Genomic DNA, 15,154 nt, shown 5'->3' on the forward strand with positions numbered 1-15,154 from the left:
ATCATATGTCTGACTAGAGAAATTCTGCCAGTGACATGGTGTGGTTTTTGTGGGTGCTGTATGTTGTTGTATGTATGTTGTATGTTGTTATGCATATTGTTCATCTCTCTCTCATCTCATCTCTGCGCCCTGTGTGATCTCATACGACAGGCCAAAAAATATCCAAGCTTCACGCAGCAATGTCCAAACATTACACACACATCCAAACATCACACACACGCACACACACACACACACACACACACACACACACACACACACACACACACACACACACACACACACACAAAGCTCCCAGTCATATTCAGAGCAACTTGTACCAGTTTTAGGAGATGTCATGATCACTGCTGACTTGTTTAATTAATCATTCACAATTTACAATGAATTATTAAAGAAGCAGTGATAGTATACAAGGGTGCAGGGATGACAAGAACATCCCAGCTTACTGTGTGGTTCATGGCACTCTTCAAATAAATCAGTAAATATAAAATAACAATAAAAAAAAAAGCCTTTGGGAGGAAAATGTTTTTCTACAAACTCACAAAAGCGATGGGCAGGGAAACCACTGCAGTGTGCAAAAAACATTTTATTACAGCCTCAAAATACGCAGCTTTCCCAGCATAAGAGGCTTCTGCAGAGACAACAAGAATGGCTTTAATCAAATGTTTACTGCACATTGCAATAGTTTCCCTCCCCGCTGTTTGTGTGGTTGCTTTTGGCCTTTTGGGGAACCCTGATTTCCACTTTTGGTATTCTACTTTCTACAAATTCCAAAATCTAATATGGTGAATGCTGTTGATGCAACAGGCAAATCTGAGTGTGGATAGCTTGATATGTGCAAGGAATTTCATTTGGCTACCAAGTTGTGGTGCAGGAGATATGACAGGATATCAGCATTTTTAAATTTAGCCGGTAATTGTCAACCACTTCTTACCCCCCTGGGCCGATCAGTGTAATTTTGGAAATGCCGGAGGTGCTGTGCATCAGTTGCTCATGTTTCATCAAAATCGGATCAATGGTGTCTGAGTCTGGCGATGTTGCATTTAACAGACCGAAGAACTAACGAATGGCGACAACCAATCCATAACCCCTCACACTGTCACCCCCACCATTAGATTAAAAAAAAAAAAAAAAAACTGCTCACTTTGCAATCCAGTGTAGCAAAAGCTTGCTCTCATACCCAAGAGCATATGCCTGTTGTAGAATCCTAAATGATGCATGAAATTGGCCCTCCATCAACAATTAATCCACACCAGCAAAGCAATTAGCCCTTAACAACCACTGAAGTTATGAGGGAAGGGGGTCGGGTACATTTTCCTTCATCATCCCATGCTTGTTGTTTTGCCGTCTTTGTGTTTCACATTTGTATTTTTAATTTGTCTGCATCTCTCCTCTGGTTGCTTTTATACTTCTCCTACACTCTCAGGCCAGTCTCATGGTAATTCATGCAATAGACACAAAACTTAATCTAGAGTTGTGGCCCTGACAGGGATTGTCCATTTCTTGGTGACTGTATTTCAAGAAAAAACTGTAACCTTGTAATTGAATATTTTTAACTCTTAAGAATTTGTATAAAACCAAACGGTCAACTAAAAATGAAGAATGAATAAATGAATGAATGAAAATCAAGGCCAAAAACCTGCAACCCACAACTACCAATATTTGGTAATATTTGCTGACTTTACCAAAAAAAAAAAAAAAAAAAAAAAAAAAAAGTTGGCAGCTGGGCCAGTCAACATAATGACCTTTCTCCAACCTTAACCATGACCTTTTTCTAACCTTAACTATGACCTCTCCTAACCTTAACCAAGTAGTAGTTGTTTGTTGAAGCCCACTTCCAAGTGGCCATGTATGACACAAAATAAATTTATCTGCATATGCATGTGAAAAGGAAAATTTATGTTCAGAGAAATTTCACAAACTGCTGTGAGACGCTGTTGACTGTCTGCAGATTTTGTGTGGCTCTGCCTTGTTTTCCGTCTCCTATTCTCTCTGGCTTTTCCCTCACTTTTTCTTATTCTCACCGACATGCTCCCTCTTTCTGTCATTCTTGTTCATGCCCCATTCTCATTCTCCCTCTCTTTCTCTTTCTCTTTCTGTCATTCTCCTGCTCTCTCTGGTCTCACTCCCTCCACCTCTCTGAATCAGATTGATGCTTCACCATGGAAACCAGTTTCACAAGCTCTCTGTTTTGACTGGAGTAGGTGTTTTGATGAGTTGCTTGTGTGTGTGTGTGTGTGTGTGTGTGTGTGTGTGTGTGTGTGCTGGCATTTCCTCCTCAAGTTTGCTTAGTTCATTTGGTATATTTCTTAAACTCTAAATAATTAAAATAAATGTCCTCTTACTTCCACAGTTCCATTGCATCTTATCAGTTAATACGCCAAATGTGGGCAATAGGCCAACATAAAATGAGATTAGATAAAACTTTAATGAACCCTGCTGGGAATCACTGCAGCAGTGAAAACAGAAATAATAATATAGCCATAAACGGCATTACACATAATGCAACTGTTTCAAGATTTTCAAGCGAAGCTTCAAGAGACGACTATATGGAAATGTATGGATGAAAATAGAGAAGAATATGTGTCCAGCAGAACTGAACAGAATGAGCCTAATGAAAAGAAGAAAAACATGGAACCCATGTACAAATAAATAAATTAATTAATTAACAGAGAAAATAAATTAGTAAAAAAAAAAAAAAATTACCAGACAGTAACCAGACAATAATAAATGAATTAACCCAAAAAATAGGGGAAAAAAAGCAAAAAATAAAAAAAAAAGAAGGAATTAACAAATGTTACCATAACAATACTTTTAAAAAAAAATTACAAAATAATTTTAATGTAAATATTATGTTTAAATATTTAAAATTAAATTGCAAGAAAAGGGCCATTAAATTATGTTGATTCCATCCTCAAAAGTGTCATTTTTTTGTGAGCAATGGTCTTCAAATACCTTGCTTACAGGACTAAAATTGTAAACAGTGCAAGACATCTTCTTCTGCTTTCTTCTTTTTGTTTTATTTACAGTATTTACTAATTTCCTGATCCTTGGAGTCTTTGCCGTTTTGTCTCCATCTTTGGAGCTAAGCTAATTCTCCATTTCAGAGAGGACTCCTCTTCCTTTTCTTGTAAGATTCTTCTGATTGGCTTGGCTGCCAGTTGCTGTCAAACTCTCCTGCGTTGCAGCAGGACTTGTATTCCTTCCTCTCTGTGTTACTAGCGATGCTCACAGTGGTGTTTTCTTAGTTGCATCAGAAAAACACAGATTCCAAATGAACAGGCAGGGTTTTTTGGGACATAGAATGCTTGTTTCATTCTGCATGAGGCAACTCAACATTTTACAACTTGTCGACATCATAACAAAAGGTTTTAGTTTTCTTGCAGAATCAGAATCAGAAATGCTTTACTGATTGGGCCAGCTGCAGTTGCTCAAAATCTCAACAGAAGAATTATATTAGAAGAAATAAAAAAAAGAAATTATAAATGTATAATATGGGCATTAGAAATCCATGAAAGTATGTGCATTATGTATAAAGAATGTGCTTCATGCATAAAGCTGTAACAAAAGTATGTGCATTATGTGCATTGTCTAAATACATGTTTTAGTCCAAACAGAAATAAGAAATTCAGTAAATGTTAAAAAAAAAAAAAAGTATACACCATATGTACACATGGTGATTGCACTGTTGAACTGTTGTCAAGTCCTACAGCTATAAATAAAGGTACAGTTAAATGGTTAAATAAAGAGTTAAACAGTGTTAGCAGTGGAGTGCTTCTGCGGTGGCAACATGAGGCATGGAAAAAAGCAGCCAACAACCAGACAAGTGATTATAACTCGTCCAAACCAGTTGGTTATGGAAGGGTTCAACTTAAAACCTAACTCAGCCCATCCAAAACAAACATGGTGGAAAAAGACATTCAGGGAAAAGTGCAAGGAGAGCGAGAGCAATGCAACACGCGGCCGTCCTGGTGGGCGCCTGCACGTAACAGTGATGGACACATAATCACATGCACACATTTTTGATCTACAGCATTTACATTTCCCCCGTATCAGGTGACATGTAAGTATATATTTGCTCCAAGCTGTAGCTGAAGGTGTGTTTCTGTGTGTGTTTGTGCTGCTGTGGGGCAGGTATGAGGCTGTCCCTCTGGCAGTAATTGTTGTGCCGGTGTCTCGGTGGCTGTGCTGGCCCGGCGCTGCTGTCTCTGTGGTGATGCTGGGTCGGTGAAGTGTCTCATGTCCTTGTGTTTGCAACAAGACAACACAAAGTGTGTCTCTGGTTCTTTGTCAGGTTGCTGCTGATGATGGGAGTGCTGTTCTGCTGTGGAGCCGGCTTCTTCATCCGCAGAAGGATGTACCCGTCCCCTCTGAGCGACGAGCCAGCCTTTAACGTGTCCTTCACCAGGCAGCCTGTCACCACGCCAGGTACCGCCAGCCTTCCCCTGTCCCGAGAGCTCACTTTAGGCCAGCACTCACACACTCCTATCCCCACGCCAAGGTTATTAGAGTCTGGCATTTTTCCATTAGTTGTTTTTTCTATTTTGTTTTGACTTTTTGTTTTGAATTTCACTTTAGTTTTAATTTGTTTTTAAAGTGGGTTTGCTAGTTTACTTTAGTTTTTTTTTTTTTTTTTTTTTTTTTTTTTTTTAATGCTTAGTGTTAGTTTTTATTAGTTTCAGTGTTAGTGTTAGTCTTTTTTCATAATTTGGGGTATTTGTCAGGGGCAACCATAAAAAAATCAGAAAAGGTATTGTGTAATAAAAATTCATCACACATAACACCATTTTAATCAGTGTATTCACTGAAGACAGAGGAACAACAAATAAACTGACAGAGATGAAAACGAAGACATTTTCTTTATAATTTTAGTTTATTTTAGTTAGTTATTTTAGTTTTTTGAATTATGATTTTTTTTTGTACAGCCTTATTTTCATTTTTATTTCATTTAACAAAAATGTTTTTCGTTCAAATAGTTTTCATTATTTAGTAAGTTTTCACTAATGATAATAACCTTGTTATATGCACATAAAAAGGCAATTGTAATGGGATGAAGGTAAAACTAACAGCTGATGATATATTCTGGTCTATTCTATTATATTCTGTTGGAGAGTAAACCCACCTAATATCAGTTTACCCACCTCTTTATTTGTAGACGTTTACCACCTTTGTTGGCTGATCTAAACCTTTAGGATCTAAATGCATTCATTTTCAGTGTATTGATGGTCATCTGACTTATGACCATCACTTTTTATTACCACACCTCTGTGTCAGTCACTGTGGCACTGTGGCACAAGGTAAAGTATCCATGTAGAATGGCACAGAGTCAAACTTAACAAGTGAGGAAACCAGTGGTGAGAGTGAAGGCTATGATTACAAACCTCCACTTGGAATCATTTCTACTGTAGTGAAATTCTACTGTTCCTCATTTTGCTGACGGCTCCCTGCTACCTCCTCAAGGACCCCTGAGGGCCCCTGCCACTTTGAGAGCCGCTTCCACTGACCATAGGAAACTACAGTGACTGTCTCCCAAATTAAGCTTAAGGGATCGAACTAAGGAGAGAAAAGGGAGGAGGCAGGCAGACTGAGAGAAAATCTATATCTGATGTTGTCATTTGACCATTTCATTTCATTATGCAAGACCATTAGCCACAGTCATCAATTTCTTGCTGCCACCTTATAGTTCCTTTGATTCTGAGACTGCCTGTTCTCTTTTGTTGCAGAAAAAGCTTTGCACATTGTAATCCAAGATCTTCCATATTTTATAGAGTTTAATCTCAACTGTTGCTTTTATCCTTTTAGTGCTATTGTCAAACCAGCATGAAAAATGTGATTAATACAATAATGGATAGTCAAGACTCCTGTAAGCACCATATTCTAATTATGAATATAATGTGTGATTATGCTCTTAGTTGGAGTAAATATAATCACAGTGTAAATTGCGCTGCTATTCCTAGAGATCAGTCAGAACGTTTCTTTAAGAGTGGTTTGACTGGCATTAGGAGACCTGTCAGGACACATGTACACCTTCAACACATTTAAAGTGTGATCTCTAGGACACTCTTACGTGTTGTGTTGTATAGGTGAGTCCACATGGTACTGAAATTTCCTCATTAGTGATCCTCCCCTAGGCTGTTCATCCACAATACTGTATTTTAGTGTCTCTGTTCTCTTTCATAGCACAGCAAAACAGCTCCCGAAATAACACTCTTAGCACCCAAATGACCACAAACAAAGTGGATTGTGACAACAAGGCCTGGTACCCATTTTTTGTGCAATTACAATTACTTTTGAAAGTACTATCAGGCTGTTTTTCCCTGGAACAAGGCTACAACATTGAAGTTTCCTGCAGACGCTATCTACTTTCCAGTTCAGCTAGGAAGATAACAAGAAAAGAGACATTTAATTTCCTCAACAAAAAAAAAAAAGTTGTTGTATTGGCATAATCTGCCTTCTTTGTATTTGTTCATGTGCTATTTTGGAAGCTGTTTTGGGAGCTCTACGTGTTATTTTAGGAGATGTTTTGTTGTACTAAGGAAGTGAATGGAGAGACACAAATACACCCACACGCCCAGGTAACTCAACAGCCCAACACTCTGCCAGAGTTTGATTTTGCCTGAAGAAGAGAACCTGAAGCCTGCTAACTACCTTCAGACTCAATCAGCAAATCAGCCAGTGTTAATGTTATGGGACTCACTGCTGCTAGGAGATAATGTAATTTAACTAGATTGCAAATCAGATGTCTTACAAGGCTGTCTCATTTACAACACAGTATGTTATTGTTTTATGTTATGTTCATATTTAGATACAGAATTATGATGATACAGAATTATATAAAAAAGTGAAAAATAGATAGTGCTTGGAAATTCCTAGCTGTAATCACTCATGGACTAGCCTGTCAGTCCAACAACTAGAAAATGCCACATTTTGCCCACTAAAATTAACAAAGTCTAATTTAATAGAAATGAAATACAATTAAAGAACCTGAAGTACTGGTGGTGAAGGTGATTGTGAGCCATCTACCTGAGTTCCTGCTCATCATTTTGTCACTAGCATGCTAAGACAGTAATACAGTAGATAAGTTGCAAAATCAGATAACTTTGGGGAAATAACAGAGTCTAACAATTCTGTTGCTGAGAACAGGATTAGCATCTTTTTAAAGACAGAGATGTGACGGTAAGGTGTATGATTAGGTAAAAAGTTATATTATCTGGTGGGTAACACAGGTAATTATAATTCTATTCTAAGTAAAGTCATTCCATCTCAGGATAGTAAGTTTGATTTCATTTCATTATTGCTATCTATTTTAGTGAAGAGAGAAAACATGGTAGACTGAGATATGTAAAATAATAAGTAGAGAAAAAAAGCCTCTTCAAATGAGAAGAGGAAAAAGTCAAAGTAGAGGAAGAAGAAGAGAAAGAAGGTGATGGAAGTGTAATAAGTGTACATAAGTGTGACTTGATGAAGCAAGCATTCAAATCCAGGATAAAATTGCAGAAATGTGCCATGGAGGCACTTCACACAGATTGTATCAACTTTCTGATTGTATCAGAAAGTTCCTCAAGAAAAAATAAATCTAATTTGAATTTGAATTCACAAAGCCTCTTAAGTCCATTACAGAACCTAAAGAAATTAATAAATATTTTAATGAACTGCTTAGGAAAATGTTGAATTTCTTTGTCACAGTTGTCAGTTACAGATTTCTTATGTAAGAAATCTGTTGTGTTATTGAATGAAATGCCACCTCCTCCTTTCATGCGGGGTTTCCTGCCTGCCTCTCAATTCTAATTCAAATGATCAAAACTTGAGTTCCCGTAATTTTCCTAAACTCTCAAACTTCAGTCTTGTGCATTTTCCGTCACTGTCTCTTCACAGTTCGACCTTAAAGGATTTTGCCTTCACTTCAAACTGCGGATTTTGGGGGAAAGTAGGTCAACCAATCAAAGCTCTCTGAGTGCTAATATGAAATGAATGGAATCTTTCCCTGTATCAGTCAGCCGAGCAGAAAATTGACTGGAGAGCTTCAGTAATAACCTGAATGCAAAACCCTGTTCTGCAGAGTGACTAGACACTAGAAAGGTGACCCGGAGGAGGAACTCACAACTAGTTTCTCTCTCTGATGAACTCAAATAAATAAAGCCGACACCACTGCCTGCTTGTTATATTCATTTTTGACATGTTGTCCTGGGACTTCAAAGGATGGAGACTTACATTCAGAACAGTGGAATATACCAAGCATTCAGATTATCCTTTAGTAGGGATAAAAGGAATATTTGAGGAACTCCCAGTAATGTAACTGTGTCAATGGTTGCTTAGAAAGACGGCAGCCCACTGTTTGACTGAAAAAGCCCTTTGAACTTGACTAAACTGTTAGCATGTTTGCACATACAGGTGGAGTAGTTTGTCACAAGGAAACATGATTTTTATGATGTAGTTGCTGTAATTTCACATATTTCCACAAACAGTTTGTTATTAATCGATGTATGTTAGCATACCGTATTTCACCAATTAATCGCCCGGGCGTTTAATATGCAAAATTGACTTGGACCCCGGGCGTTTAAAAGAACCAGGCGGCTATTCGCTGCAGACCTTTATTTATGTTTGCACCAGGATATTATCGTGATGACAGCTACTGTCCAACATATTTTCAGTCGGTTGATTTAAGATTACAGTACACCCTTTTGTTCTAACGTTAGCTAGCGCTCTTATTTTGACAGAAGGAACGGAAGTGCCGCACTGTTATTGTGCGGCTAACTGTTTACTTCTGCAAAAATAAGGTGAATAGCCTTATTTTGGGTTACCTACATATAATGCAAATAATCGCCCTGGCGGTTATTCGGGTGGGCGTTTAATATGCAAAATGGGTGCAGACCCCAGGCGATTATAAGAACCCGGCGGCTATTTGCGGCCGGGCGATTAATTGGTGAAATACGGTATTTAGAAGAAGCTAACCTGATGAAATTTCTCCAATTACGTCGCAACCTTAATGCTTGTACAGGTAGTTTTGTAAAGAGGGCAGAATTTCATTGAAATTTTGAACTCAAACAGTTCAAACAGCACCCACTTCAGAGTCAGTACCTCCTTCCATCCCTGGGAACTGGTCCCAGGTCCCATTAGGAAAAGTGCTCTCAAACATCTTTCCCAGTGGGAATTCCTTCTGGGAAACACGTACGATTTCTGAACCCCCAGTTGGCAGAGAAATTGTAATCGTTTATTTGATTACTCCCTTGTGCTATTTCATTTTGTGCATCACCAACTTTTTTATGTGAAACTTGGTTAAAAATGACCAAGTGGATCTCTCACACACACCCTGGTGGGAACTGTAAGGTTTAATCTGAGCACTTCCAAGTTCCCAAGACATCTGGAACACAAGGCAAGGTAGGCTAGCTGAGTCTTTTTGTGGAGGGGAAGCGAGCGTGCACAGCAGCCGTGCACGGTGTGTGCTCATAAGACATGACTGACTGAGGCGGCAGCACTTCCTCGAGGTGACTGGCTCTTTCATTCACACTGAACTGATTTTGACAAATCAGATTACAACCCCAAGAGCAGGCCAGAGGATCAAGCTTTTTCTTCACTGTGTTTAGTTTGTCTTGGACCCTCTGTGTATAATGGTGATTTTTATAAAACTGTGAGGGGAAAAGTACACCATTTTCAATGAAAAGGACTAGAGAGAAACACAAGAAAAATGCACTTCAAGAAAATCCAAGTGGAGGAGAACCTGCAAGTGCCTTTCAGCTCTAAGCCCTGAAGATGAGACAGAGTGACAAAGAGCACAGCGCCAGCAAACTGACCGACTGAGATGGTGCTCAAAGAGTTGAGAGAATTGAAATGGGACAATGCCGAAAGGGTGAAAGTTAAAAAAGAGGGTATTAATTAATCCCACCAAAGCACTGATGAGGCTGAGGGATGGGTGACAGAACGTGGAGGAGACTAATATAGAGTGAAACTGAAACTGGCAGGGGGAACATGACAGAAAGGTTGAGACGAAAGAACAAAAGCTTTTATAGTGAAAGAAGAGTCTTTGAAGCTCTTAGTGCAAGTTGAGTCAGGATGATTCCTTTCCTTTCCTTCTCTTACTTTCCCTTACAATTCTTACCTTTCCATTCCTTCCTTTCCTCCCCTTTCCATTCCTACCCTTCCCTTCCTTTTCTTACCTGCCCTGCCTTTTCATTTCCTCCCTTTCCCTTCCTCTTACTTTCCTGTGCTTCCTTTCCTTGTCTGTCCTTCCCTTCCCTTCCTGTCCTTTCCTTTCCTTCTCTGTCCTTTCCTTACCTTCCCTTAAATTCCCATCTTTTCCTTTCCTTTCCTTTCCTTTCTTTTCCTTTCCTTTCAGTTTTTACCTTTCCTTTTCGTTTCCTCCCTTTCCTTTTTGTTTCCTCCCTCTCCCTTCTTTTTCCTTTCCTTTCCCCATCTGTCATCTGTTTGATTGAGTAGTAATTCCTTTTCTCTCCTCCCCTTCAGTTTCCCAGCAACCAGGAAGTATGCAGGGCTTTGGCGTCAACGGGATGACAGGCGACCAAGGTGTTGCCATGACAACCCCCGCATACTCAGCACAGCCTGGCTCCGCCCATATGATGATGGGCTCGTACCCTCCACCTCCATCCTACTGCAACCACCCACCGCCGCCCTACGAACAGCTGTTCCGCAACACCGACAAGAAGTGACGTCGAACGCAGCCGCGAGGAAGCGTGTAGAGGTAGCTAACCAGGCTGACAATCAACAGGGCAAGAGTGAGGAGAGCAAGACGGCGACGGGTGGCTGAATTTTCTGGAAAGTCGTCATTCAGAGGAGGGAAGAGGAAACGGCAGCAACTGTTTGAAACTGCTTTTCACCTTCTGGATGGTGGACTTGGAAAAAAAAAAATAGACGCAATCTCTTGTCCTGTGGAACAGACCAAGACTACATCAACAAGCAGAGTCCAAACACACACTCACACTCACTGACACACTCACACACACTTGCCTTTTATGGAGCGCTTTATTTTCTCTCTTTTCATATGGATCTACCTGTATACACTGACCATGCCAGCCTTGGACTGAGGACCTGCGACTATGGACCTTGGCACCTCAAGATTTTGGATCCAACTTTGAAATAAAAATGCATTCACTGTTGCTTTCTACTTTTACAATACAGCTATAGCAACTCATGTTTCAATAACTGTACATAATGTGATAAAAAAAAAATGCAGTTAAAGCTCATAATGTAATATGATGCTGGAAAATTAACTTCTGTTCAGATGTGTCTGTAGGTGTCAAAAAAAAAAAAAACATTAGGTATAGCACAAAAAATACATTTGGTAACAAATTAGATTACAAACTATTTTCTTTTTCTGTAAAAATTGCAAGTTTTATTTATGAAGTAATAATCTACAAAATATATAACTTGTTGCATCATTTGACTAAAGCTGATAATAATAGTAATACTTACTATTATCACTAGCAGTTGTAGTAGTTGTTCTTCATTTAATTTATATTTCTACACAAAAGTTAAAAGTCCATAGCAAAAGTAAAAAGAAAGATGAATTCTGTAAAATAAAAACAGCATTGGTGAAAATGATCATTACTATTGAGATAAAAAAAATATTAGATTTAGTAAAGTCCAATTGTGTAGACGATGTTTTGTACAAAGGGTTTTAAAAGTGATTTCAAGGATGATGATTTATTTTGTGTTCCGCATTTTACTACCACATGAGCTCTTTATTCGATTCTGATTTGTTATTATATTTTTATTACAATATGTGCAGTTATTGCACATATTGCATATGTGCAGTGTGAGTTGCTAGAGTAGTCCGACTTTGAAAACCTTACTCTTTTCCCCCATTCTGCTGCGATGAAGTCTGTATCTCACCTGTGACATTACAGACAGCCCGGTTACATCGTCTACGCACGGAATGCAAATGCACAGGCTGACGTCAGGGCTCACGTTCCATCTGTTCCATCTGTTGCACTGTCACATGATTGAGATAGGGGCACTGAGTGAAATATGCTAGTAAAGAGCAACTGCACGTGTAGAAGAAGACATCATTTCTTATGTTCCTATATAAACAAATGGCGTTGGTGGCAGATTTTGAAGACAATATGTCAGAATTGATTTGTATCGTCTTTTCTGCAAAACTCTTGGGCAGTGAGCATCATGTAAAGCACACATTCCTCCACTATTTTAAGCCATTTTTAAACCTCCTCTCTAGCATGGTATCGCCTTTGTAGAAAAAAAGTATGTAAAAGTTCAGACTGGACCTACAGGAATGTGTGTAGAATGTAGGGATGCACCAGTCTGCCTGTTTTCAGTCCCAGTCTGATTCTGATAGCTGGACTTGGGGTATCGACTGGACACTGAGAACCAATCAGATACCAGAGCTCTTTTCTCTTGCTTATTATTATTAGTAGTGGTAGTAGTATTGTTGTTGTTTTTTATATTATGTGCAAGGTTACTTTAGGCTGTTGTAAAGCACACAAAGCTTCTTTCTGAAAGAGCTAAATCCTTAAAAATGCATTAAATTGAAATGTATTCCAAAGCAATTTATTCAAACTGTAGGTTCAAATAAGTAATGTAGGCTTCACGTATGAGCAGGTGTAGGAATGCAGATTGCTATGGCAACTCCTTTAATCTTTTGAAAATTAAAAAAAAAAAAAAATCAAGTGCACAGATGCATTATCAGCTACTAGTAGAGGTCGCCCTCAGTAATGACCACCACAACCTAATTTTCTAATTTGACTGCAGTTCCGGCACACACCACTGTGGCGCTGTGCGTCCACAATGCATCCAGGAAGGCGCTGTCAAAGAAGAAGACAACCTCTGTGTTCACGAGCCGCAGCCAGGCCAGACGGCATTGTGTGTGTGTGTGTCTGTTGTGTATCAGAGTGTGGATCGGTAACGTCTGATATCTGATCTGTGAACTGTGTGGATCAACACCTGATATGGATATTAGTATTGGTGCATCCCAAGTGCTATAGAAGCAAACAGCTGACGTAGGACAAGCACATTCTAATGCATCTCATTTTCCTTGCGTAGACCATGTAACGAGCCTAAGATGACGTGAAATAGGCATGTACGTGTATATACATATATGTATATATATATATATATATTACACCCACCTTTTATTGTGTATTTGTTACTGTGCACATGCAGCTCCAGGTGTCTGCAGTTGGTTCATGTTAGTGGATTGTAGTAAATGATCATGATCAAGGCCAAGTGAACTATGCACGTCGCCACCTCTGTTCATTGGTTTGAAATGATTCACTGATTTACCCTTTAGTTGTGGGACCCAGAGTGGGAGGTAGTGGGGAATATATTTGTGTTTGTGTGTGTGTGTGAGAGAGAGAGAGAGAAGAGAGAGAGATTTAATAATTTCCTTTGACAACATGATGATTGTAAAATGACAGATAAAAACTCAATGGGATATTCATCCCTCCAGTGGGAAGAAAAAGAAATGTCAATCTCTGCGCTTCATTCAAGCATGACAACACACGCACGCACGCACACACGCACACACACACACACGTTTGGCCTGTATTTACACACCTTGTTTTCAGCATGAGTTTCAACGTTAAATCCATCTCGGGTTCAGCTGAAATGAGTTTTTGAAGGCCAGTATCAGTGCTGGTATTTTGGACTGAAGCTGATCATTTAATTTGTAACGGTCAGATGCCAATATCTTGACATCTGACCTTTTCATGACACCCGCCTCCTCCCCCTGAAAGTGTGAAGCATTCAGTGTTGAGTTCTTTTCTTGTCAGGGAGGAAATGTCTCTGATAGGGCATTTAGACAGTGCCACACTAAAGCCCTCCACTGTTGGACGAGACTGATCAGATCAATTATTTTTTTTTAATAAAGAGCAGCTCTGGCTTGATATATGAGCAAATTACACTATCTGTTTCACCCTGTGCTGCAATAATACTTAGATGGTGTAGAGGTAGTTTAAAGGCGCCCGCCGACTTCCAGTGAAGTCACCGTTGAAGGATTCCGACAATTTCCTGCCCCTGACATGGTGCACGATGCTGCCTGTTGCATGATGCTGGTGCCGGCTGAAAGAGAGACTGTGAGAAGACTGTGGGAGAGCTTAAAGACCCCATGGAATGGACTCTTACTTTCTTGATTTGATGTATTTCCTGCTGAAACAGGAGCCCTGCGTTCCAAATTGCATACTTATACTTTTTACTTTTAGTATGTACTGCAGCTGCCCTTACAAAGTATGTAGTTTAGTATGTACTGGGACATACTAATTCTTTTTTTCCCTACTAAATAGTATGGTAGTGTGGGTATTGGAACGCAGGGGAGGTTTGGGTGGAACATGGTGCAGGGAAGGATCATTCACTGGTACAAACCAACAGGGTATCAGTTTGGGTGAGAAATACAATTTTATTTGAAGGGGCAGGTGGATGAGAGAGGATGTTTAAAGTATTGTGAAGGTTTTATTGCTTGAAATTTTGATTTACGCCCACCAGTGCAAGATGATGGCACTATTTAAGGAACTTTGTTTTACAGGAAGTAGCCATCATGTCAAGTCATTTCATGGGGACTTTAAGGGACCATACCAACCATGACCAGTAAGTAATTTAGATTTTTAAACCTGAATTGAACTGATAACTGTCTGTGTAAAGCAAACGGTTCTCCTGGAACTACTTTCCCTTGCAGAGGAAGCGTGTCACTCTGCACAATTTCAAGTCATCATAACAAAACAGTGATGGAATACTGTCAATCAATCAATTAATCTTTATTTACATAGCGTCAAATCACAACAGAAGTTATCTCATGACGTTTTACAGGTAGAGCAGGTAAAGACCACGCTCTACACTGGTACTGGTGTGGAGAAAGTCTTTGATAGTTCATTTTCATATTGTGAAATGAATGGAAACCAATGGCTGGATAAAAGGGAGGGAAAATGATATCAAACTTCTAAAATACAACTGAAATGATAAGTATTTACATTTTGTAGATATGATGTAAAATCACTGGTTGACCATGGGACGTGTGAAGCTGCTACACACAGTTTGGTCCTTCTCTCGGGGAATGAGTGACTTAACCTGTCATAGAGCGCTGATCTCACAAGTACATTTTTCTTTGACTTGTGAAGCCCTCTGGCCACGCCCCGCCCGAGGCTTTATTAGTCCCTTGAGGAACTCTTACAGGCTTAGGTGACCAAGACAGCCA

General features: G+C 39.4%; 1 protein-coding gene across 2 annotated transcripts in view; it reads left to right on the plus strand.

Annotated features, from left to right (window-relative positions):
* The window catches only part of vopp1b (VOPP1 WW domain binding protein b), a 64,373-nt gene extending 51,624 nt beyond the window's left edge, over positions 1-12,749 (plus strand). Inside the window, exons 5-6 of one of the 2 annotated variants that reach the window (XM_030079926.1) lie at positions 4,295-4,428; positions 10,462-10,664. In XM_030079926.1, coding sequence (XP_029935786.1) covers positions 4,295-4,428; positions 10,462-10,664 — 337 coding nt within the window. Of the gene's footprint in view, positions 1-4,294; positions 4,429-10,461 lie in introns of both variants that reach the window. The other variant, XM_030079927.1, reaches the window with a different exon arrangement.
* The last annotated feature ends 2,405 nt before the right edge of the window (positions 12,750-15,154 follow it).

The sequence above is a fragment of the Myripristis murdjan genome, chromosome 20 (genome assembly GCF_902150065.1).
Source record: "Myripristis murdjan chromosome 20, fMyrMur1.1, whole genome shotgun sequence".
Lineage (NCBI taxonomy): Eukaryota > Metazoa > Chordata > Actinopteri > Holocentriformes > Holocentridae > Myripristis > Myripristis murdjan.